Source organism: Aulostomus chinensis, chromosome 7 (assembly GCF_037954235.1).
Source record: "Aulostomus chinensis isolate RoL2024-O1b breed Wild chromosome 7, RoL_Achi_v1.0, whole genome shotgun sequence".
Taxonomy (NCBI): Eukaryota; Metazoa; Chordata; class Actinopteri; order Syngnathiformes; family Aulostomidae; genus Aulostomus; species Aulostomus chinensis.
In genome coordinates, this window is record NC_141326.1 from 30,308,655 (window position 1) to 30,333,898 (window position 25,244).

Here is a 25,244-nt window from a genome sequence, read left to right on the forward strand (position 1 = left end):
ATCGCTGGTGGTTCTGCTGTGTAAGTGGAGATGTGGATGTGCAGCCAGCAGGGGGCAGCACCGACACGTTCTCAACTCTTAGAACCGTTTTTGACTCGGTGCCTTACAGAGGAACCTCTTTAAACCGGTGAAGTTTGAACCTGAAAGCCTCCGAGTGTCTCTGCCTTGAACAGCCTGGTGTTGCATTCATGTACCAGCAGGTTGGGATGAAACTTTGAATGTTTTGTGTTGGGAGTCAAGAAGCTTGAATAAATTCCTAGAAAAACGTTGAACATGATGGCGTTTCCTGTTTCCAATGAAAGGACACTTGAGCTGAGAGACGGGAACCAGAACACAACTCTCACACTCAAGCTCACGTCCATCTGCAGACTTCACCTGTCAATCAAATGAACCACCAGGTTACAGTGATGGTGGATTTTGACCTCTGGCTGACAGGGACTGACCGCTAGAAAAACTCCGTCCCTCGAACGCATCGTTGCAGCCTACCACGGTCCTAGTCTGGATTCATCAGACCTGGATGACAGCAGACGACTTGGAGAGGTGGTGAGCTGAGGTTTATGACAGTTTAGCTGTTGTGCCGTTAGCCTCCGATAGCTGCCGGCGGACTCCACGTGGCTGGTTCTTCCTGCATCCTGGAGTCAAGAAGAAGTGATGGGGGGGGGGGGGGGGGGCTTCTCAGTGAGTCCAGGAATGGTGTCAGTCACCTTAGTGGTGCTGAACGGGTTCTGTTACTGTGACCCATAGAAAACCCTCACGTTCTGGTTCTTCGTTCTTGTGTATCGCGAGTTTACTCTTGGACTCTCACCGGAACCACTGAGGTTTACTCTCAGTGGTTCATTTCTCTTTAATTTCACTCCAAAGGCAGAGTTCTGGGTTCGTCTGTGTTGACACCTGAAGACCTGAACTCACTGACAGCTGCTGCCTTCAGGGGAGTGTGCATAAAAGAGGAAAAGTCAGACCTCCCCAGTCTGAACTTCACATCCACGTCCCCCCGCCTCAGATCGACTAAAACAGAATTTTGAAGTCCGGAAAAAAAATTTCTGAGTTGAACCTGAGAGAAGTAGACGCCTAGCCTCTGACGTCACAGCCGGGCTGGCCAATGCTGCCTTCTGGAGCGTCCGTAAATCTGGGTGTTTAAATGAGCTGTCGCTTCCAGCAGTGCGTGAAAAGCGGGAGAATCAGTGAACACACTTGAATGTTTCACCTCATTGGTTTATCAGCCTGTTCAAGGACAGAACACAGCAACTATGTCAGTCCCTCCTGACAATTTCCTACAGAAAATTCGTGTAAAAATTAAGTTGCGGAGGAGGTTGGAGTCCGATGCTCCCGCGTTCCAACATGACGGCGCTTTGTTTTATTTCCATCAATTCTACATTTAAGTGTCGATACTTTTTAAAGACTGAAAAAATTGTGAAATAGTTAATGGCTCTGACGTGAAGCGTTAGCACAAAATGTACCAGTTGATGATACTTGAATACAACAGTATCACTCGTGTGAGCTGAAAGAAGTCACGAACTTTTTTATCACCAGACACACGCACCACGCATCAAGTCCCGTTGAATTGATATCAACTAACATTTCTGAAATTTTGTTTAAAAACGAAAAAATGAATCGACTAAAACAATTCAGCTTGTCTTTTTTCAGAAACTTCATTCTTTCATGTTTTAACTTCTAAAGCGGTGCCTCCTGGCTGATCGTAAAATTTCCGAGGAGACATTGAAAGCAGCATCGCTCGGGATCAACCTGGCTGAGGCGAAACCCGCTGCAACCGAACACGAGCTACGAACGCAACAAGTTCACGCAATCATGAGACTTTGCGGTCGCCCCGGAGCGCGTGCGCGAGTCCAGTAACCGGGGCCGAGGTCGGTGAGCAACTTTTGGTCGACGCGCGGTTTCCGCCGCGGCCGAGACGGAGTTCTGCTTTCAGTCGGATGGAAGTGAGTCGGTGAGACAGACAGGTCCGCGTCACGCAGACAGGTCGCTCCCGCGGCACTCTGCGGGGGATCCCGGCTCGCGGGCTCCATGTCCTCCGCCAACTGCACGGACGAGCTGGACTTCCGGCTGATCTTCGAGGAGGACGCGGGACGAGCCGCAGGTTCGTGTCTCGGTGGCGACGTCAGTTCTGTTGGACGCGTCAAGCGCGCAGCAGCTGGCGCGAGCCAAACCGGAAGTGGAGCGGCGTGGATCTCAAAATAGAGTCGAAATGTTTGGCATTTGTTGTGGAGGCTTCATGATATTCAGTGAATTAATGAATCTACTTCCGGTGCAGTTGTGATTGTGGATGAGTAGGCGCGAGGCTGTCATCCGACTCCGACCGTCGGAGGTTCGGTCCTCCGTGGCCGTGGACTCCTGACGGTCATCGGTTACTGGAACAGAGCAGGAATTCTATGACGCACGCTGTACTTCTGATGACTGTCACCGGAAGTTGTCATGTCCGTTCTGATGGACCGTCGCAAGTCCCTCCAGTGCGGACACGCCCACAAACCCGCAGGCGTCACATTCTGATTCGTTTGCTGGAGTTTCGACACGCTGGAAAGTTGTTTGTATTCATTTACTTCCGGAAGAAGCTCTTGACTCGAGGAGGGCAGCAATGACCAGTAGAGTACTCTGGTACTGCAGTACTACTCCTGTACTGACTGCTGTATTTCTCCCGTGTGACGATGAATTATTCTCCACGTTGTATTTCTGACCGTTGGTGTCTTTCCTTTATGGCTTCATTGGCATTTGATGAAAACCCTCCTGATTGGTTGAAGCAGCCCCTGACTGACAGACTGGCGCTTCACCCGCACCTGCTGGACGGAACGTGTCGGTTCCTCTCCGTTCCTGTGGAGAACATGAGGTGTTTGTCTGAGGCGCAGGTCTTCCTCCAGCTCGGGTCCTGGACCACCGCCTGGACGTTAACACACACGTCTATGTATCTGGAGCCTGACTGGCTCGCCGCAGTAATCTAGCATTGTGAGTTGCTGAGGTGAAGAACCAGAGAACCACAGCGTGACGGAACGTTTCCTGTAAAGATGCTGTGAAGACAAATGAGGGACCCCCACCTGTCTGCCGGGGGGGGGGGTACTTCCTGGTTTCCTAACCGCTCTGTCAGCCAGCTGGTTGGAGGGAAGTTGATGCAGCAGATGGCGACCTGGTGGCAGGCGCCCGTGAGACGCGTTGATAGTTCAGCTCAGTGCCTCTAACCCTCCGGGACCTGGATGATGAGCAGAACCCCCATCAGGTTCAGGACTGAAGACTTTGCTTTACAATGCAAATGATGTGATTTTCATGTCTGGTCTGTGCCGCCTCCAGGTCCTGATCACCATGAGAGGACGCCACCTTCCTCCTCTCAGGCTCGCCAGGCTGCCGGCCAGGACCTGTACAATCACCTTCCGAGTCTCGCCACAGCAGGCAGCTGCCAGAATGTGACCTACCGAAACCTGGGGCCCGTGTACGAGGCCCAGGGGAACTCCAGGACCTTTGACTGCCCCAGTATTCAGATCACCTCCATCGCTGCAAACAGCCACGTCGGGCCAAGTGCTAACCTGGAACCTTTGGCCGTGGGCGGAGCGGAGGGGGGTTACCCGGAGGTGTCCTGGTCCAGAGACCAGCTCTACCTCCCCCTGGACCCCTGTTACCGGGACCCGGCGCTCTGCCCGAGCCCCTGCAGCAGCCTGTCCTCCAGGAGCTGGATGTCTGACCTCTCTTCCTGTGAGTCCTTCTCCCATGTCTATGATGACGTGGAGGGGGAGCTGCGTGATGCCACCCAACTCCCTCTGGGCTCCCCTGTGGGGTCACCGGGCTGCGGGGGCGGGGCCTTCGGGGTGGAGCTGTGGCAGCAGAAGTATCAGCATCCTTTGACCTTCAGCCCGTCTCTGTCACCTCATCACTCGCCACGCCAGTCGCCCTGCCACTCGCCTCGCACCAGCGTCACGGAGGAGACCTGGCTCGGCCGCCAGCCCGCCTCCAGGTTGCCACAACCACTACTGTACTACTAGTTTACCACTACTGTACTACTAGTTTACCACTACTGTACTACTACCACTGTACTACTAGTTTACCACTAGTGTACTACTACTACTGTACTACTAGTTTACCACTACTGTACTACTAGTTTACCACTACTGTACTACTACCACTGTACTACTAGTTTACCACTACTGTACTACTACCACTGTACTACTAGTTTACCACGAGTGTACTACTACTACTGTACTACTAGTTTACCACTACTGTACTACTACCACTGTACTACTAGTTTACCACTACTGTACTACTACCACTGTACTACTAGTTTACCACTAGTGCACTACTACCACTGTACTACTACTGTACCACTAGTTTACCACTACTGTACTACTAGTTTACCACTACTGTACTACTACTACTGTACTACTAGTTTACCACTGCTGTACTACTACCACTGTACTACTAGTTTACCACTAGTGCACTACTACCACTGTACTACTAGTTTACCACTAGTGCACTACTACTACTGTACTACTAGTTTACCACTACTGTACTACTACCACTGTACTACTAGTTTACCACTACTGTACTACTACCACTGTACTACTAGATTACCACTACTGTACTACTACTACTGTACTACTAGTTTACCACTACTGTACTACTAGTTTACCACTACTGTACTACTACTACTGTACTACTAGTTTACCACTACTGTACTACTAGTTTACCACTACTGTACTACTACTACAGTACTACTAGTTTACCACTACTGTACTACTACTACTTTACTACTAGTTGACCACTAGTTTACCACTACTGTACTACTACTACTGTACTTCTAGTTTACTACTAGTGTACTACTAGTTTACCACTAGTTTACAACTACTGTACTACTACTACAGTACTGCTAGTTTACCACTAGTGTACTACTACTACTGTACTACTAGTTTACCACTACTGTACTACTACTACTGTACTACTAGTTTACCACTACTGTACTACTAGTTTACCACTAGTGTACTACTACTGTACCACTAGTGTACTACTACTGTACCACTAGTTTACCACTACTGTACTACTACTGTACTACTAGTTTGTCACTACTGTACTACTAGTTTACCACTACTGTACTACTACTACTACCACTAGTGTACTACTAGTTTACCACTAGTTTACAACTACTGTACTACTACTACAGTACTACTAGTTTACAACTACTGTACTACTACTACAGTACTACTAGTTTACCACTAGTGTACTACTACTACTTTACTACTAGTTTACCACTACTGTACTACTAGTTTACCACTACTGTACTACTACTACTGTACCACTAGTTTACCACTACTGTACTACTAGTTTACCACTACTGTACTACTACTACTACTGTACTTCTAGTTTACCACTAGTTTACAACTACTGTACTACTACTACAGTACTACTAGTTTACAACTACTGTACTACTACTACAGTACTACTAGTTTACCACTAGTGTTCTACTACTACTTTACTACTAGTTTACCACTACTGTACTACTAGTTTACCACTACTGTACTACTACTGTACTACTAGTTTACCACTAGTTTACCACTACTGTACTACTACTACTGTACTACTAGTTTACCACTACTGTACTACTACTACTGTTCTACTAGTTTACCACTACTGTACTACTACTACTGTACTACTAGTTTACCACTACTGTACTACTAGTTTACCACTACTGTACTACTACTACTGTACTACTAGTTTACCACTACTGTACTACTACTACTGTACTACTAGTTTTCCACTACTGTACTACTAGTTTACCACTACTGTACTACTACTACTGTACTACTAGTTTACCACTACTGTACTACTACTACTGTTCTACTAGTTTACCACTACTGTACTACTACTACTGTACTACTAGTTTACCACTACTGTTCTACTAGTTTACCACTACTGTACTACCACTACTGTACTACTACTACTGTTCTACTAGTTTACCACTACTGTACTACTACTACTGTTCTACTAGTTTACCACTACTGTACTACTACTACTGTACTACTAGTTTACCACTACTGTACCACTACTACTGTACTACTAGTTTACCACTACTGTACTACCACTACTGTACTACCACTACTGTACTACCACTACTGTACTACTACTACTGTTCTACTAGTTTACCACTACTGTACTACTACTACTGTACTACTAGTTTACCACTACTGTACCACTACTACTGTACTACTAGTTTACCACTACTGTACTACCACTACTGTACTACCACTACTGTACTACTACTAGACGATGTAACTTGACTGTGTAACTTGGACCTTCCCTGCAGGCCCTCATCCAGACCTGCCTCCCCCTGTGGGAAGAGACGCCACTCCAGTGCTGACCCCCATGCCCGCTCGTCCTCCCCTCACCACTCCCCCACCCCCACGCCAAGCACCTCCCCACGTGGGAGCATGGCAGATGACAACTGGGTAGGAAGCCCCGCCAGCACTCACGGTACCTTAATGATGTCCAGCAACCAGGAGCTGGACGTCCCGTCAAAGACCAGGAGGACGTCTGGGGCTCAGCTGGGGCTGCTGGTGGGTCAGGGAGACCTCGTCCTGGAGGAGCTGAGATCCACAATAACTTGTCAGGATTCTCCCAGGGAGGAGTCACGACAGCAGGACGGCCTGGCCGAGCTCTTCCTTCAGGTGCCGTCCCACTTCAGCTGGAACAAACCCAAACCTGGGAACCCTCCTCTGTTCAGGTGAGACGCTCGCGATTGTTTGTCTTCAAGAAACCACAAAGATGCGTGGGTGAATCGCCATCCCGTCTCCGCTCTGCCGTCCTACAACTTTATCTCTTTGTCAGCAGGGTTTCTATTTTTCACCAATCTTGAATTAGCAGGTAGTGAGAGATTATTCACAAAGTGAAAACAAGCCTCTGGTTCGTGTCGCCGGCGTCTGAGCTGAAGACACCAGAGGACGAGGGGCGGGTTATAATGACCTCTTGGGTGAAATGTGCCTTGAACGTGAGGCTGCGACTGCTGGGGCGTTCATCTTGAAAACTACGTGACAACTACCGCCCGTCTCGTCCTGACATGTTAGCAGACGTCAGTGTTTGCACTCTCATCATGCCACTACTAACGCTCATGCGTCGGCGACCTCCAGGACCTCGTTGCCGCCTTCACTGGACTCGCCACTGCCCAGCCAGTTTGACCAGTGTGAGCTGAAGCTTGAGGTGCAGCCCAGGTCCTACCACAGAGCGCACTATGAGACGGAGGGCAGCCGGGGCTCCATCAAGGCAGCTGCTGGAGGACATCCGGTGGTCCAGGCAAGTACGGGACAAACACACCAGTATGTTTTATCTCATGGCCAAAAAGAAACTATGTTGAGGGAACAAGTTATATCTTGTGGCTACAAGGTTAAGTTCTGTCCCTGAGCGCTCCAGGGCTCATCCACGCCCTCGTTCATTCATGTTCACGCCGGCGTGTTTGTGTAACGAACTCGCTGACTGCAGGCAACATCAGCTGCAGCCGCAGGATGGAGGCAGATCTGCGTTCTCCTCGTACCCTGGCAGAGGCTCACAAGGCACTGATGATGTGGCGAGTAGCGTGGCGGCGCATCATCCAGTTCAGAACAAAGAGGCAGGCTGAGACCCGGCGGCCTCCATCAAGGCCTCCTGGGTAACCAGCCGGGCTATTCAGGGTATCACATTCTCCGGCGGCCGCTAAAACCAGATCAGCTTCCTGTGGCGAGATGTGTAAAAACGGCGGCGTTTAGTGACAAGACGAAGACGCGGGTCACACAAGAAGTCATGGGGTGATGACGCAACAGAAAAATATAAGCGCTTGAATTTGCAGCAAATCTCAATCCTTGTGCAGTGGGAACAGTTGATCGAAGATACTCAGTATACATATATGAAGTATATATATGTAGTATGTCTATGTACTGTATATACAGTATACATATATACATGTACTGCATGTCTATGTACTGTATATACAGTATACATATATACATGTACTGCATATCTATGTACTGTATATACAGTATACATATATACATGTACTGCATATCTGTGTACTGTATATACAGTATACATATATACATGTACTGCATATCTATGTACTGTATATACAGTATACATATATACATGTACTGCATATCTATGTACTGTATATACGAGGTTCTGGTCTCATTTCTTCATAAACTTCCACATGTTGGTGTTTATGTTTTTAAGTCAGCAGTCATTTGGAAGAGTTGATTTTAGAGAGGACGTTTTACCGTCGTGTTTTCCAGATTTCTGTCCGTCATCACCATCAGGACGGTGTGGCTTCTGATCTGCTGATGTCACTCAAACCGAACCAAATTTGTCTGACCTTTGACCTTTTGATTTCATCCCAGCTGAGCGGCTACAGCGAGCAGCCGCTCGGCCTGCTGCTGTTCATCGGCACGGCGGACGAGCGATGCCTGCGGCCTCACTCCTTCTACCAGGTCCACCGTGTGACGGGGAAGACCGTCACCACTTCCTGCCAGGAGAAAATCATGGAAGGCACCAAAGTCCTGGAGATCACCCTGCTCCCAGAAAACAACATGTCTGTCAGGTAACCATGGCAACAGCGTCAGACCAAACTTGCCTGTCCGTCTTCCTTGATTGAGGTCAAACATTGTTTCATCCCAGTAGTTCGGAGCGAGCAACTGCGACACTAACTAAAGTGCTACATCACTCAATGGCTCCGCCCACACACGCTCAGGGTTAACGCATCATCAAACTACACCAGCTATCTAATCTGTGATTCATTGGCTCCTCCCATAAAAAAATCCACCCAATAAAAGATTTGTAAAATAAGTGTTCAGTCCCTGCAGGTCCTTCTGGCAGATCGCAGACGTGTTGAGGTCACGATTCAAGTTTTAGCTCTACAGACTGCACCCGGGTATTTATGGTACTTTACTGTCTCAACATGTGAACCCTGAATGATGGTTGGGGGGTAGGGGAGAGTTTTTCCTGAAGTCTTTAGTTTTTAGGACCTTTAGCTTCAAAAGTGGTTGTTGTGCCGCTCTACAAAGTCGTCCAAGTCTGGACCGTGGTGGACCTCTCCTTCCTGCAGCAGGCTGATGAGGATTTCACAAGGTGCCCGTCTTGGTGTTTGCTCTTGCGGTCATTCATATAAAGAATATAGCAGAGAGGAGACAGGACATGTATGTATGGGATGTATGTGGCCATCGGAGTCAGACGCAGCAAACGTATCTAGAAAAATACACGCGCGTGCTGCTGTGTTGTCAGGGTTGGTTTGTCCTTCCTTGTCAGTACCCGGGGGTCAAACGTCTCTGTGCACATCGGGGATGTTGATCATGAACACGTCTGGTTTCTCCTCCCCAGCGTCGACTGCGCGGGCATCCTGAAGCTGCGGAACGCCGACATCGAGCTGAAGAAAGGCGAAACGGACATCGGCCGCAAGAACACCAGAGTGCGAGTGGTGTTCCGGGTCGCCGTCCCCTGGGCGGACGGGCGGATGTTATGGCTGCAGACGGCAACAATTCCTGTGGAGTGCTGTGAGTACAAGAACACGCAGACACAGATGGTCGGCGGCCTACGGCCTCATGACTGCGGTGAGTAACTGCTGCCTGGCCTGTTGCAGCCCAGCGCTCTGGCCAGGAGCTCCCTCAGGTGGACAGCTTCAGTCCCGCCGGCTGCTCGGTGGACGGAGGGGAGGAGCTTCTCATCATCGGCTCCAACATGTCCACACAATCCAGGGTGGTCTTCATGGAGAAAGGACCCGGTACGACTCGTTCACTGCCACTGACTCCACATTTGACACGTTCACGTCCCTGAAAGACTTAACGGAAATGCTTGTGTGTCAGATGGAAGGTCCCTGTGGGAGACGGAGGGCAGAGTCCTTCCAGAGAAGAGCAGCAGCGTGAGTAGGAGGATGGTTCTCATGACGGTCAGGTGGGGGCTGAGCCGGCCAGAACCAGGTCCAGATCACAGGACCTGCAGGTTCTTGGCTGAAGGCCGGTGTTCAGCTGAGTTTTGCACTGCAAGAGTTCCTGTCTGAGAGCGTTAGGGTCGGCGTGTCCCAGAGCAGCGCCGTCTCACGTGTCCAGCCCAGAACCGTCCCATTCCATTTGAAAGCAACATGTCAGAACCAGACGAGCTGATCAACACCGCTGTCTTGAATGATTCTCATCCTTCAGTCTAGTTCATCTTTTTGACACTTGAATTAATTTGACCTCATGTGATGTCATAATTTAAGCTACTAAAATCATCAGAGCACGGCTGCTGTCATGAACAGACCTGATGAGACGCGACTCGTCACTGGCCAGTGGTCAGGTGTGGCAGCGGCGGCTCCTGGAACTGACACGATCTGTAAGAGGTCAAACTGTCTGTGTGTGTGTGTGTGTGTGTGTGTCCTCAGTCGAGCCTCGTGGTGGTGATTCCTCGCTACGGCAGGAAGACATGTCCAGCGCAGGTCCAGTTCTACGTCTCAAACGGGAAGAGAAGGAGAAGTCACCCACAGAGCTTCAGCTACCTGCTGGGAGCCAGACGCCTCCTTCCTGTGGGAGCCCAGCTGGTCAAACAGGAGCCCTGGGGGCTGGACCACATGTCCCACAATCCACCTGGCTTCCATCCAGCATCCCACCAGGTGTCCTGTCATGACCCAGACCAGGTCTACGCGGACACCTGTGACCTGCCTGGAGCCCCTCCCCCCTCTGTACCCCTTCACACCACCTTAATGTTTCCTCAGACACCCCCCATCCTCCTCCAAACCTCCCCCTCCATCGTGCCCCACCCACCCACCTCCATCCCTCCCGGGAGACAACAGTCTCCATCCAGGAGAGCCCTGGTCAGCCCTGTGGACCCCCAGAAGAGCCGGGGGGAGGGGCGCAGCATCAAGCAGGAGCTGGAGGAGCCCTCGCTGCGGTCTTTGGGCCTCCAGGAGATCACGCTGGACGACGGTAGGACGAGTGACTGGTGCCAGGGTTGTGTGTGTGTGTGTGTGTGTGTGTGTGTGCGCGCGCGCTGTTGTTCCCCTCTGATGGGGGTAATAATAGCCCTGTGGCCTGCTCACTCGGAATGATGTTAAATCTGTAGCTGTGTCTCAGTTGACAGGCAGCAGCTGTTGTTGACCCTCGGCTAGGCCACGCCCCCTTGCCTTTCAGCTTGACTTTCACCCTTAAAGAAATGCCAGCCCCCAACCAAGTCACATGAGAAAGTGCCTGACTGCCACAAGAGCGTGGTGATCAGAATCAGCTTAGCAGGGTCCATGGTAGTGGGTGGGAAGTGTTAGCATCAACGACAGCTCTTCAGGGTCGTGTCCAGTAACATAAACACCAAACTGCTTTGATCAAAACATACAAACCTGGGTTTTAGTTTTTTGATAAAACTGAGGTTTCACGTGGAGGGAAATCTGACCGCCATCGATAAATGCTGCTACTCTGGTTTCTGCTGCAGTGAACGAGATCATCGACAGAGACATCAGCAGCCTGAGCGGCAGCGCTCAGCCCGACCAGTTTGACCAGTACCACCAGTGCAACTGGGAGAACAAGTCGAGTGATTCTACCTTACCGTTCTGTGGCGGCCCACAGTGATCTCGATGCTGGCGCCGCCTGCCCACCACAGTGACCTGCAAGTGCCTGACATCCAATCAGCAGCCTCTGCTGGAGGCGTGTCTTCAGGGTACGACATCTGTCTCAGGAAGTGAAGCGTCGCTGCCTCTTGGACCTCAACCACAAGCCAAAGATCTTGAAACTGTTCATGAACCAATTGAATGACAACCAAAGGGCTAATTGACAATCAGAACGTTGCTGCCGAGGCAAACATGACAAGATCCTGAACTTATTTATTGGCCAGAAAATCTATTTTTATATTCTCAACGCAGTCCAGAAAGAAGCGAAGTCTCTCAGCTGATCTTTTCCATTTTGTACTGCTCGGTTCGTAAAGTTTACACGTCTGTGCTGATTCATGCTGTTGCTGTAGGGAGTGAAGCTTCTGACACTGAATCCTAGAAATATACGGTCAGGTTGAAGTCACACCGGCCTCCTGTCGTCTGTTGAGTCGATGTCTGAGTGAAAGGTTCCCTAGCAGTTTGTGCCTGTAGCCTCGCTAGAGGTTCCACGCTGCAGAAACCTGCTGGCGGCGCTCAGTCGACCGTGTGCCTTGGTGTTCTCTCTGGTTCAACGTCACCGATACACCAGGACACCAACAGCAGAGACGCAGCAACATGGAGGACAGTGTTTCCATGGTTATGACCTAGCTTCTTTATCCGTGTCATTACATCAGTCATGTGACCCAAGTGAGTTCATCATGGTCATGTGACCTGGCAGTGAGTTCCCATTTGAACTTCTGACACTGATTTCAGGGTGATATGCTATGAGCTAGCTCTGAGGCTAGGGCTAGCTCTGAGGCTAAGGCTAGCTCTGAGGCTAGCTCTGAGGCTAAGGCTAGCTCTGAGGCTCCATGCGTGGAGTTCTCAAAAATAATCACCTGAGGCACCTGGACTCACCTCTTGCAAGTGAAGAGTTTCGCCTCTCATCCAAGAAGATGAAGCCCAGAAGAAGAGGAGCGTCGTCATCCCGTATGTGGCAGGAGTTTCAGAGAAACTCAGAAGGATCTTTATCCCCCATCAGATCCCCGTGCACTGAAGCCCAGCAACACCCTGAGGCCAACACCTGTCCACCCTAAAGACAAGGTTCCAAGGCCCAAACGAAGTCCTGTTTCTGCAGGCCAGTGTAACGAGGAGCGCCCTGACCTGAACAGGGGAGACAAAACAACCACTGCACAAACGCATGGCGCCACGCAGGAGGGCCACAACCGCGGGCCAGGACTCAGCAGTCCACCCCCACCTCAAGGAGAAGGGGCACTCCTTTGGTGCGCGTTCTAGCCAGGGAGCTAACGACCACTAGTTGGTTGCCACATCCACCTGGGTGGATGTCTCCTTGATACCTCCCCCCAGAAAGTAGAACTGAAGAAGCTTCTTGGATGAGAGGAGAAAGGTCTTCACTACCAGGTGAGTCCAACTGCCTGACTGATGATTCTTGAGAACAACGATGACCTAGAGGACGGAGAACATTGAGAACATACACAGATGCTTCCATACGTCGAGGAATCCAAACACATGAGAGGCGTCACTCAGCAGCTACAAGTCCATTTTATTTCCCTCCAGACGTTCGGTGTAAATACAGAAATATCCAACAAATTCAAAATCCCAGTCTTACGAGTGAAACTGGAGTTGCAGGTTTTCGAGTGTTGGTCCTCCCCCAGTGTTGCTGGGTGAACTCCAGTTTGAGGAGCCTGTGGGTCCGTGTGCTGCGTCACCGTGGTCACGTGAACAGCTGCTGGTCCGGGTCCGTCTGTACGTAGCAGAACTCGTCCACAGCAGACGTCCACGCCTCCGTCCAGCAGCTGCTGCTGCACGTGTAAACCAGCACCGTCCCGAACTCCAGCCCCGCCTCGCCGCTGCCACCCACCCCCCTCAGCAGACTGACCAGCGCCGGCATCAGCTGCAGCTCAAATGTCCTGGCCCCCCCGCAGGCGCTGCACAGCTGCACCTGCTGAGCCAAGTTGGATGGCGGCAAGGAGATGAAGAGGGGTTCCCCGCCACGGCAGTAGCGCAGGATCTGTTGAGGACACAGCGAGATCTTCTTCATGAACCTGGAGAAGACGGCGTCTCCGTGGTGGGCGCTTGTCTTCTCATACTTCTCCTCCCCGCCGCCACCCTCCAGTTCCGCCACCACGAGCCCCTCCCTCCTCTCGTACTCCCGAAGCAGCTCCTGGGCGTGCGCCAGCTCATCTTCCTTGCCACCCAGGTCCGACTCTTCCACTACGCTGATGAAGAAGGGACAGAAGACGGCGGGGGTCTGCAGGTCATCCAGACGGAGGCTCTGGAGTCTGCTGCTGGCGTCGTCCTCGCCGGCCACATGACTCGCTACTGCACGAGACACGAAACATCAGAGCATGCTGGTTAATAGACGTCCGCCTTGTTTTTATTATAGATGGATGGACGGATAGATAGATTTTACTGATCCCAGAGGACCACTCAGCACCAGTAAAACTCAGCACCAGTCAAACTCAGCACCAGTCAAACTCAGCACCAGTCAAACTCAGCACCAGTCAAACTCAGCACCAGTCAAACTCAGCACCAGTCAAACTCAGCACCATCCCACAAACACTGGCAACACAAACCGAATAATCAATAAATAAAGAAGAATCAGTGTTCATTTGTTTGCTTCATTTCAATGTGATGATCAATAAAAATGACATCACATGCTCTCATCAGGGTTCAGCTCATCTCAGGTTCCTCATTCCTGCTGCCACCTTCAATGTGCTCACACTCCAACATCTACTGAGTGCGTTGCCATGGAAACGTCACCAAATGTCATTTCAGACAGGAAACAAACTGAATTAAGCCAAACGCATGAGAACGTCTCCCCTTATATAGAATTCATTTACTACATTCCAGTGTTTGGACGTCTTTAAACTAAATAAACACTGGGCATCACGCAGCAAACATAAATATTTGATCCTGCGACAGAACCAAAACGGCTCAGGAGGAAAGTTAAGTGACGGTTGCACGGTTCCGCCCCCTGCTGGTCAGTCGTCGTACTACAGGTTCAACAAGTCGGCTGCTCTTGTTCGAGCTTGTCGGACCTGATCGTATTCACCATTGGTCATTGCTGGGTTGGAATGAAAACCTGCAGCCCCACCGGCCCTGACTGGACCAGTTTGGACACCCCTGGTATTCACCAATGACGTCTATCACCCTTGATGATCTCATACCGGGGTCGGTGCATTCTGCCGGCTGCGTCGATCCTGCGCTCCATCCGTCCTCTTCTGGGCCCCAGTCATCAGCGGACTCACACCAGTCAGTAGCCGCCAGAGGAGCCTCCTGGACCGGCGCGGGCCGGCCGGCCGCCTCCAAACCCTGGGAACGGAGCGCCCTCCAGCACTCCGCCCGGCCGCTGCACTCCGGCCCCGGGCAGGCGAACAGGTGGATGTTGCGGTGGTAGGGGGACGCCTCCAGGGGGCAGTACACCTGCACCACCAGCGCCAGCGGGGCTCCGCAGCGGCCGCAGCCGGGAGACTGATGCGAAAGGAGCGGCAACCAGTCCGGGCGTCCGCCGACCTTGTTGGTGAGAAAGGAGGACCGGTGTCTCTCACCGTCCAGCTCCCCGTCACACACACCGAGCAGAGGCGCGTCCGGAGTGTTTGAAGCCATCGCACGTGGAAACACGGACCGGAAGTGGCACTTCCCTCCTTCCTGCTTCCTCTTCTTCTTCTTGTATGTTATGGCAGCTGACGGGTCAGGTACATAGCGCTACCGCCCACTACCGCGCTGGAGTGGAAGTGCTTTAATAATATAATAATAATAATAATAATAACAATGATAATATTTGTATTTCTGTACTTGGTCCGTCTCAGCCCTCAGGTGTTTGCTCTTGTCAGGTTCCAGCCTGTTTATCCGACATCACTCTCCCACTCAAACGTCTCCTGTGGGCTGCAGGTACCTGTCCGTCTGGGCCCGGTTCCGGTTCCATTCACCTTCTCCTGGTACAGACGGGCACTGGAACGGGAATCTGCAGCCTCATCCAGTAATCCACAGAGCCGAAGCACGGAGCCTGGTCAGAAGTGCCTACGAGACAGAGCACACAAGAAGATTCCTGCTTTGTTCTAACAAAAGTAAAAAAGAATTTGGAATCTTTGATGCTGCTTTCGGTCTTGGTTTCTTATTGTGCTGCAGATTCCACCAAGACGCCACTGAGACGCCAGGGCCGGTCGGAGGACCCGCTCACCCGCTCACTCACCGGCCAGCTGGACGCTCCCGCGAATCTCCCCGTCCTGTTGGAGGAGCTGGCCGAGCCACAGCTGTCCACTCGCCACCATCCTCCAGTTCGGTCCCAGAGCCACATGCAGCTCAATGGTCAGCAAGCATCTGTGGAGGTAGTCCAGGAAGTGCTCGCTCATTCTCACGCTGAACTCTGAAGTGAACCTGTACTCTGGTTGCGGGCCCAGCACCACCGGCGTGGACAGCGGGTCAAAGGTGTAGAAGGTGAAACTGCAGAAGGTGTAGGGCTGGTGGTCGCCCAGCTCCTCCAGGACCAGCAGAGACAGAGTGGCGCGGACGATCTGGAGCTCCACAATGTTCCTTTCTTCTGTTGTGTCCAGGTTGAAGGTGCTGGTTCTGGGTCCGAAGCCTGAGACGATGCCGGGCCGAGCTGAGGAGGACAGACGATCGTATTAAGAAGAGAATGAGGTCTGACGCTGCTCATCGGTAAAACACCTGGATTGAAGTTGTTAAATTTGGCCACCAGGACTCAAAGATGGACTTTCTTTCTTTCTTTTGTGAAATATTCTTGAGTAACAAATGTTCATACATACTCATGGACTTAATCAGCCCTCATTTTAGTCTCACAGACAGGACAGAAAGCCTGATCGTAACCCCACCTCCTAACTGTCAATCATCCAGGCTTGCAAAGCCTTCAGTATTTTATAAGAGGAACAGAGATTGACGTCAGAGGGGGAGGAGTTACAAAGACCTTCCTGCCCATCAGACTAAATTGAGGGCTGAAGAAAATCCTAACCAGTGTAAGAATGAACTGGTGTTGAAGATGAAGATTAGTACCTTCATGTTCCTCCAAGCCAGCCGCCATCTTGTCCTCCAGCTCAGCCGCATGTCCCGGCTTCTGCTTCCGCTCCACTTTATCACCGTCCTTCTGTAACAGCGTATCAAGGACCGCCGTCAAACACACATCACATGCTTGTCGGTACTGAGACCCGGACCCGGACGCCACGCGTCTGCCTCCACACACTTTTAATCCCATTGTCATCGTATCCATGAACATCAAAAACAAAAGACCTCGGTACTTTTACGAAGTGTTTCCAGGCTGCTGAGGGCTTCCTCACATTCCTGCATGAACTCAAGTCTTGACTTTGATCTCAGTCGAGCTGTCATCTCTGATTTTTGACAGCTTTGATCGCCACAAAGCCAGACAGCATCAAAGCTATGAGCAAACACTCGCGAGCGAACACCACCGGCCGAGCGTCTGTGAAACTCCACGCTTCTCTACCTCGTGTTCTCGGCTGATCTGGATGCTGAGCAGATGTCTGGTCTCCTCCAGCTCCAGGATGGTTTCAGCGTGAGCAGCTCGCACTTCTTCGTTGGTACTCTTGGTGTCACTGTTGTCACCGTCCTCCACCTGGAAGCTGCTCTGCTCACCAACCTGCTGCAGCTTACACGCCTGTGGAGTGGGGGGTGGGTGCGTTTGAGGAGATCCAGTGAGAGGAAAGCACAAATAGAGAAGGGTGTGTGTGTGTGTGTGTGTGTGTGTGTGTTGGGGGGAGGGGGTCTTCTGCCACATGAGGAAGTCCACAAACCTGAACGAGCAGCAGCGCCTCAGTGAGCTCGTCCACGTCAGTCTCCTCCACCTTAAAGTAACACAAGATGAGCGTTAGCGGCCTGAGCTGCCCCCCGTCTGCTAGCTGCTAACATCGACAGCATCATGGTGGCAGGAACTTTCCCTTCTTTTACTCTCATGTGAAATCTCGTCAATAGTAAGCAGCAGCAGCTTCCACGTGCTGCGGCTGGGGATGAGGATGCCAAACGTTTCTAACATTCATCTGTTTCCATGGTGATGACGATGCATCGCATTTAAGCTGAACTGTCAATGGAGCATGTTTGTCCTCAGAGACACTGGAAGAGGAAACTGACCCCTGGCGCCATGTTTCATTCTCACAGAGACAAAAACAAAAGATCCCAATGATGACACTGAGACAGTAAAGAACGTGTGGTGTCTCATCCATTCATGAATTCAAGATGTCACTATGATTATTTGGAGCTGATCATAGTGTCTAGGAAGTGAGTCGTCTCAGAGACGCTGGTCTTACTCCGCCGTAGAGCTGCAGACGCTGGGTGAGTTCCTCCAGCTGCTGCTGCAGTTCCACGCACCGACGCTGCAGCTGCTGATTCTCCCCTGTAAGTTTCTGGTTGACTTCTGAAAAACAAAGTCATACTGAATGTCCTCTATGGCACAGAACCGAACCGCTGCCCTGCAGGGGTGGAGCAGCAGAGCGGTGGTGTCGTGCAGTTCAGTCGTACCCCTCTGAGCTGTGGCTTGGCTGAGCTGCTGCTCCTGAACCAGCTGAGACACGTCAGAAATGCTGCAGACACACAGGAAACATGAGGAATCAGGCGACAGGAGGTCACGCTGGCGCCATGCGTGGAAACCCGCCCGCCAAACACCTTTTACACTCAATAAAAGCAACAACGTCAATGACATCATGAGGTATTACGGGGTCGTGCAATGATGGTGTCAGTCAAATGTTTGTCCCGGGGGGGTCAGAGTGTCCAGAGCGGGACGTGGCAGGTGTTCTGCAGGGTCTGAGTGGTACAACAGGATGGAACGTTACCTGCTGAGCAGCTTCTCCTTGTCCTCCTTCAGCTGGTTCCTCTCGCGCTCCAGGCCGCCAATCTGCTGCTGCAACTGTCAAAGAGACACAGACAAGTCATGTGACCGTCCCTCCTCCCTCCTCCTCCCTGCTCTGCCTCTTCCTGCTGAGTGGGTTTGAAAAGTCTCAATTAGGACTTGGTTTGTTGTTGGTTTACGGTTCACGGCGTTGTTCCCCCACAACAGGCCGACGGCGTCCTGCTAGCGCTGGTTCATGGTTAGCGGTTAGCCAGCGCTAACGGCTGGTAGTAAGAAAATGAATAATGGGGTGAAACAACAAGTATGATTTGTCTTCATTTCAGATATCAGACAGTCATATTTGACCCTCAAATAGATGATAACATTCAGATAGTTTTCATATTCTTGATTCCTAACTGATTCATGATGTTGAGAAATCGAGAGTTTGATGGGAATTAATGATTAGCAACAAATGAGACAAGAAATTAATGCGCAAAATGAATAAATGAACAGATAATTAAGTTTCAAATAATCTGTATTCACATAATTAATCTTTAAATAGGACGATGTACTGGACTGAGGCTGGAAACTGATCTGCACACATCAAAGTCCCAGTTATGGTCATCATTGACTGGCGTACAAAAACTGTCACATGAGCAAGTTTACTCTGAAGTGAGCGTGGGGATTGATGTTGGATCAAGATGCTTGTGTTGAAATGCTCATGAAACCTGTGTGCGTGTGTGCGTGGTTGTCTGTGTGTGTCTGTCTCACCTGCATGATCTCATTTGTGTGTCTCCGTCTCTCATCCCTCAGGCAACGCCACAGCTCATCCACCTTCGCCATGGCGGCGATGGCCTTGTGATGCTGTAAACAGAGACATTCAAAGCTCGTCATCCTCCTTGACGTCGCGCTACGTCAGCCAGACGGAGTCCAGCCTCCACGTGAGGTTCATCGGGTGATGATGTCAGTAGACCTCAGAACTCAGAGGCAGGGAAGCACCAGCATAAACTCACCTGGTGCGCTAGCAGCTTTGGACCCTCTGGTTCTGTGATGGCGCCGGATGTCTCCGCCTTCTGCTCCGGTGGTTTCATCCTCTGAGTCGCCGTCTTGTCTGGACAGTGACTCGGTCTAGAACAGTGGAACAGCAGAAGATCAGAACCTTCCAAGTCCACCCCCAGCCGCCACCTGCTGGGAGAAGTTAGCAGGAGGTTCTACCTGAGTGTGGACTTGCGCTCCTGGGGGAGCTGCTGGGCTCTCTGGCTGGCTGACCCCCCTCGTTCCCCCTCAGGGCGTCTCCGTGGGGACCGGGTCACCTGATCCCTGGAACACAGGTAACAATCAGAATCCATGGAGAGATTTTCTCTAGAGACCAGAACACGTGATGGGGGTCTGGACTAGTTGGACCAGAGGGGCCCTCCGGAACTGACCTGGACATCATCATTGGGTGTCTCACGTGTATCATATCACCTCATTGTTGTTGTTATTATTATTATTATTATTGTTGTTGTTATAAGGAGCTTTTTTACTTCACAAAAAAAACAAAACAAAGTAATTTTTCATAACTGAAAATTATTGGATGTTGCTGTATTATCGGACCTATTTTTAATCATACCTGTATGATTCTTCAACTACGACTACATGTTTGTATCCCTCAGTTTAGTCTTACAGGCGGAAGGCAAAGCCTGAGGGTGTAACTCCTCCCTTCTGACATCAACCAGGGTTTGAATGTCAGGAGGTAACAAATACCCATCAGGCTTTGCTTCCTGCCTGAATGACGCCCACTGACACTGGCTGGTGTGGTTGCTGGGGTGTGGTACTCACTGCGCCCGGACCCTCCTGCCTCCCTCCAGCCTCCTGGTGCCTGATGAGAAGAACCAAGATGCTTCAGTTTTAACATGATGTCTGTGTCCCTGAGGACATCCAGCTGAGAGTCAGAGACACGGACGTCAGGACGAGACTGTCAGACAGTTCCATAAACAGATCCCATAACCAGCTACAGAGGTTGATTTGTTTTAGCGATTCCTGCCACCATGAAGGAGCACCAACATCCACACTTCCACTGCTCAGCAAGAATCGATCGCTATAAACTGTTTTATCCATCAATCACTCAGACACAGAAAACACACAAAATGAGTGATCGTCTCCAGGTCAGAGACCTGAAATCAGGTGTGTGGCTCCCAGCAGCTGGAGATGTCAGCAGGTTCAGTTCTACATCAGATCCACCAGTAAACACCAGACCGGTGGATGTTGGAGGTTCAGTTCTACATCAGATCCACCAGTAAACACCAGACCGGTGGATGGTGGAGGTTCAGTTCTACATCAGATCCACCAGTAAACACCAGACCGGTGGATGGTGGAGGTTCAGTTCTACATCAGATCCACCAGTAAACACCAGACCGGTGGATGGTGGAGGTTCAGTTCTACATCAGATCCACCAGTAACACCAGACCGGTGGATGGTGGAGGTTCAGTTCTACATCAGATCCACCAGTAAACACCAGACTGGTGGATGTTGGAGTGGTGGAGTCTTAAAAACCTGGGTTGCTAACAAGAGTCTAGAGGAGCCTACAGAGGTCATGGAGGTCATTAAAGGTCATCTGGGGGAAACACAAGAAGCCTGAAGCTTCGTGGTGGTGACCTTGAAGTCATGTGACCGTGGTGTAGCTCCTTCATAGGCTAACGTTAGCTTAGCCCTGCTCACCATCAATCACCCAAAATCTCATGGAGCAATCCCATTGCCTGCAGGTGGAGAAACCACTCCCTGTAGGACTACAAACATACCTCAACCCTGACATGCTAACTTCCTGTTGGACTACAAACACACCTCATCCCTGACATGCAAGCTTCCTGTTGGACTACAAACATACTTCATCCCTGACATGCTAGCTTCCCGTTGGACTACAAACATACTTCATCCCTGACATGCTAGCTTCCTGTTGGACTACAAACATACTTCATCCCTGACATGCTAGCTTCCTGTTGGACTACAAACATACTTCATCCCTGACATGCTAGCTTCCTGTTGGACTACAAACATACTTCATCCCTGACATGCTAGCTTCCTGTTGGACTACAAACATACCTTGGCCTCCAGCTCTACTGTCCTGGTGCCGCTTCGGCAGCCCAGTGTCGACACATGCTGGCACGTTGTCATACAGCGTCAGCCTCCTGGTTGGGGCGTTGATGAACTGAAGCTTGGCCACCAGGAGGCGCTTTCTCAGTTGCTCCTTCTCCAACTCTAGCTTCTGGACCTCCAGCTGGAGCTCCTCCACCCTTTCCCTCATCTCTCCATACCTCACCCTAGACGCCACCTGTCTATTGTCAGGTGCCAGCTGCTCCAGGTGACTGCGGTCCTTCATTAGCTTCATCAGTTTGGTAGCCAGCCTGGTGGGAGAGCAGGAACCAGCAAGAGAAACCATTGGGTCATAATGGAATACTCCCCTTGACCACCAGAGGGCTCCAAAGACTGCTGATGCTTTTTCAAAGGCAAGTCTCGGTCAATAGCAGAGCCTGTAGTTTGCTTCCTGCTGCTTTCAATGAGTCCATCAATGGCAGAAAAATCCTCCATGTAAAGCAGGAGTTTGTGTCTTGAAGTGGCGCGTTTGAGATGCATAACTGGGAAAAGATTCTATGCTGAACAGTTCTACTGCTCATTTCCATTTGTGTGGAACCCTCCCGAGATGTGTGTCTCTAGATGTGTCTCCCGAGATGTGTGTCTCTAGATGTGTCTCCCTAGATGTGTGTCTCTAGATGTGTCTCCCTAGATGTGCATCTCTAGATGTGTCTCCCTAGATGTGCATCTCTAGATGTGTCTCCCTAGATGTGCATCTCTAGATGTGTCTCCCTAGATGTGCGTCTCTAGATGTGTCTCCCTTGATGTGTGTCTCTAGATGTGTCTCCCTAGATGTGCGTCTCTAGATGTGTCTCCCTTGATGTGTGTCTCTAGATGTGTCTCCCTAGATGTGTGTCTCTAGATGTGTCTCCCTTGATGTGTGTCTCTAGATGTGTCTCCCTAGATGTGCATCTCTAGATGTGTCTCCCTTGATGTGCGTCTCTAGATGTGTCTCCCGAGATGTGTGTCTCTAGATGTGTCTCCCTAGATGTGCGTCTCTAGATGTGTCTCCCTTGATGTGCATCTCTAGATGTGTCTCCCTTGATGTGTGTGTCTCTAGATGTGTCTTCCTAGATGTGCATCTCTAGATGTGTGTCTCTAGATGTGTCTCCCCAGATGTGTGTGTCTCTAGATGTGTCTCCCGAGATGTGCGTCTCTAGATGTGTCTCCCTAGATGTGTGCGTCTCTAGATGTGTCTCCCTAGATGTGCGTGTCTCCAGATGTGTCTCCAGATGTGCGTGTCTCTTGTTCTGCGTCTCTAGATGTGCGTGTCTCTAGATGTGCGTGTCTCTAGATGTGCGTGTCTCTAGATGTGTGTGTCTCTAGATGTGCGTGTCTCACCTCTTGTTCCTGTCTTCGTGTTTGTGAATGTGTTGTTTGAGCTGCAGCGCCTCATCATAGAGCTGCAGGAACCGGTCCTCCAGCTCCTCCCTGGACACCTGCCGGATGTCCTGCCTTGCATTTCGAGCATTTTGGTGCACCAACAACTCTGTCAGCAGGAAAAAAGAACCATTCTTATTTGTTGCTGTTGTTGGGGGGGGGGGGGGGGGGCACGATAGAGAGGGACTGACAATGGATAATCAAGCGACCTGGGAGGGGGGGGCAGGTCTGGTTCACTGGGTTGGTCCTGTCGCTTGTGGCCGCTGCATCAAAACGCAACATAGTCTAGCTGAACTCCCGCGTGGAAGAAAGAAACTGGCCGATCGTTGTCAGTGAGAATTTTTCTGCCTGACAATTTCTTTTCTCCTGAGAGTTGCTCTCATTCATTCAGGAGGTTTTACTGGCAGCTGCTTGCAGCAACACGCCAGGCGCTCCTCACCCTCTACCAGATATTTTTGTCCGTCTTCTGCTGCTTTGAGCAACACGATCTGACCGAGTCAATCAAACCCCAGAAGTCTGTCTGTTTGTGAAGTTGCCAAGACGATGACGAGGTTGTGTTGTGTTGAGGCTGATATTTTCTCTCCTTTGATGTGTCAACACAACTAGAACCCTGAGTTCAAAGATTCTGAGATCAGATCGGATTTATGATGTCACAGGACACATGGCCCCGCCCCTCCAACAAAGGCAACTGCCCTAGAAAAGGTGTGTGCGGCAGCATTAGAGGAGTGCAAGTATTATTCATTGTTTATTAGTTTCCATGAGCGCCGGCCATGACGTTGCCAGTCGTCCTGGAGTTCAACACAAAAGAACAATCGCCGTCATTCACTGTCCAATCATTTCAATCCTGAATCAAACATCATGCATCCTTCATCCACCATCAATCCTGTTTCAGGGTCATGGGGGTGGAGCCTATCTCAGCTGTCATTGGGCGAGAGGCGGGGTCACCCGGGAAAGACTGCTCGTCTATCACAGGGACACAGAGACGGATAACCAGTCACATGCACGTCGCACCAGTCAATTTGAAGAAGCTACACAGAACAGCTCCTCAAGGGACGGCGCCAGCCGGCAGTAGGAGTCGAACCTACAACCGTATTGCTGCGAGGTAACAGCGCCACTCCACCATAAATAACTCAATATAAAAATGAATTAAAAAAAACCTAAAAATAAACAAGTATTCAACTCTTCGATCTTCTTGGTTGACAGGAAGTCCCGCCCTCTCCTGTCCTCCAAGCAGCTCTGGTAGTTGCATAGCTCATCAAAAAAAAATTATATGCAAACTGTTTGGCTGCTCGTTGTTTGGGACATTTCTGAGTGTTGACGTCACGATTGTCATTGAAAGCACTCCAACACACACAGACACACACACAGCGGTATCGCCCAGCAGGGGGCAGTCATGCTTCATCCCATGATTCCTGATGATCTGGAGTCAGAACCAGTTTAGATGAGGAGGCGTTCAGGTCACAAACTGCAGCAGCATTTTACATCCCTGATATTATAATTACTATTAATATAAGTAGTTTTACTATCAGTACTGTTACTACACTTCACAAGAAAAGGGATGTTTGTGTCAAGATGAGCAGTTCCATCGAGCCATCAGTGTGAACTCCTGCAGCTTCTTCAGGACCCCTGCAGGACTCCTGCAGCTCCTTCAGGACTCCTGCAGGACTCCTGCAGGACCCCTGCAGCTCCTTCAGGACTCCTGCAGCTCCTTCAGGACTCCTGCAGCTCCTGCAGGACCCCTGCAGCTCCTTCAGGACTCCTGCAGCTCCTTCAGGACTCCTGCAGCTCCTTTAGGACCCCTGCAGCTCCTTCAGGACTCCTGCAGCTCCTTCAGGACTCCTGCAGCTCCTTTAGGACCCCTGCAGCTCCTTCAGGACTCCTGCAGCTCCTTCAGGACTCCTGCAGCTCCTTTAGGACCCCTGCAGCTCCTTCAGGACTCCTGTTAATGCGGATCCTCTGAGTGACAAAGACTCTTTTAGAAACTTCAGCTCATCAGTCAAACAGTTAATTTGGTCCTTTTTGCTTTCATAATAAAAGTTTCTTTGAGCTTGAAAGCCTCAAAGGAAGAAAAGCTTCTTGAGCTTCATCAGAAAAACGTTCCAAGTCTTTCATCCTCAGTTTGGGGTTCTGCACTGAAAATAAGTTGAAGTTCTAGTTTCTCATGATCTCGTTCCTCAGCCCTGGTGTTGAGAGAACAGGCTTACGTTTCCCTGCAAGTTTGAATTGATTAGAATATCTATTAGATTCTGACGACATCTGAGGACTAATACGGTCAATATATAACTTTATTAGATACAAAACAACTCATTTGTCATAATTTGATGGTTCTGGACAATCGAGAGCCGCCGGTGAACGAGTCTCAGTGTTCTGCTTCTGCTGATGTTCCATGCGCGATGCCTCCGACACTCC

General features: G+C 50.5%; 3 protein-coding genes across 6 annotated transcripts; 1 reads left to right on the forward strand and 2 right to left on the reverse strand.

The window, feature by feature from the left end:
- Positions 1-1,707: 1,707 nt before the first annotated feature.
- nfatc3b (nuclear factor of activated T cells 3b) lies at positions 1,708-12,566 on the forward strand. Its single transcript, XM_086209881.1, has 10 exons — positions 1,708-2,095; positions 3,295-3,952; positions 6,293-6,709; positions 7,113-7,275; positions 8,349-8,548; positions 9,325-9,497; positions 9,584-9,724; positions 9,807-9,862; positions 10,361-10,901; positions 11,398-12,566. Exons 1-10 carry the CDS (start codon positions 2,023-2,025, stop codon positions 11,532-11,534), a joined length of 2,559 nt encoding a protein of 852 aa, XP_086066007.1. The 5' UTR covers positions 1,708-2,022; the 3' UTR covers positions 11,535-12,566.
- A 699-nt stretch (positions 12,567-13,265) lies between these two features.
- Positions 13,266-15,160, reverse strand: pdcd2l (programmed cell death 2-like). Its single transcript, XM_086207967.1, has 2 exons — positions 14,722-15,160; positions 13,266-13,873 (listed from the first exon to the last, which is right to left on the reverse strand). The coding sequence occupies exons 1-2, from the start codon at positions 15,158-15,160 to the stop codon at positions 13,266-13,268; spliced, it is 1,047 nt and encodes a 348-aa protein (XP_086064093.1).
- On the reverse strand, positions 13,730-23,366 carry LOC147259479 (protein fantom-like). Of its 4 annotated transcripts, XM_086209883.1 has the most exons (16): positions 23,045-23,366; positions 22,797-22,944; positions 21,426-21,727; positions 20,166-20,205; positions 19,560-19,664; positions 19,358-19,472; positions 19,116-19,208; positions 18,349-18,422; positions 18,038-18,099; positions 17,827-17,933; positions 17,317-17,367; positions 17,010-17,180; positions 16,565-16,655; positions 15,747-16,157; positions 15,450-15,574; positions 13,730-13,873 (listed from the first exon to the last, which is right to left on the reverse strand). In XM_086209883.1, exons 1-15 carry the CDS (start codon positions 23,115-23,117, stop codon positions 15,480-15,482), a joined length of 1,938 nt encoding a protein of 645 aa, XP_086066009.1. In that variant the 5' UTR covers positions 23,118-23,366; the 3' UTR covers positions 13,730-13,873; positions 15,450-15,479. The 4 variants fall into 4 exon arrangements, with proteins under 4 accessions (XP_086066009.1, XP_086066008.1, XP_086066010.1 ...); XM_086209882.1 differs by lacking the exon at positions 13,730-13,873 and having other exon boundaries at positions 15,160-15,574; XM_086209884.1 differs by lacking the exon at positions 13,730-13,873 and having other exon boundaries at positions 15,160-15,574; positions 23,027-23,366.
- Between the last annotated feature and the right edge of the window lie 1,878 nt (positions 23,367-25,244).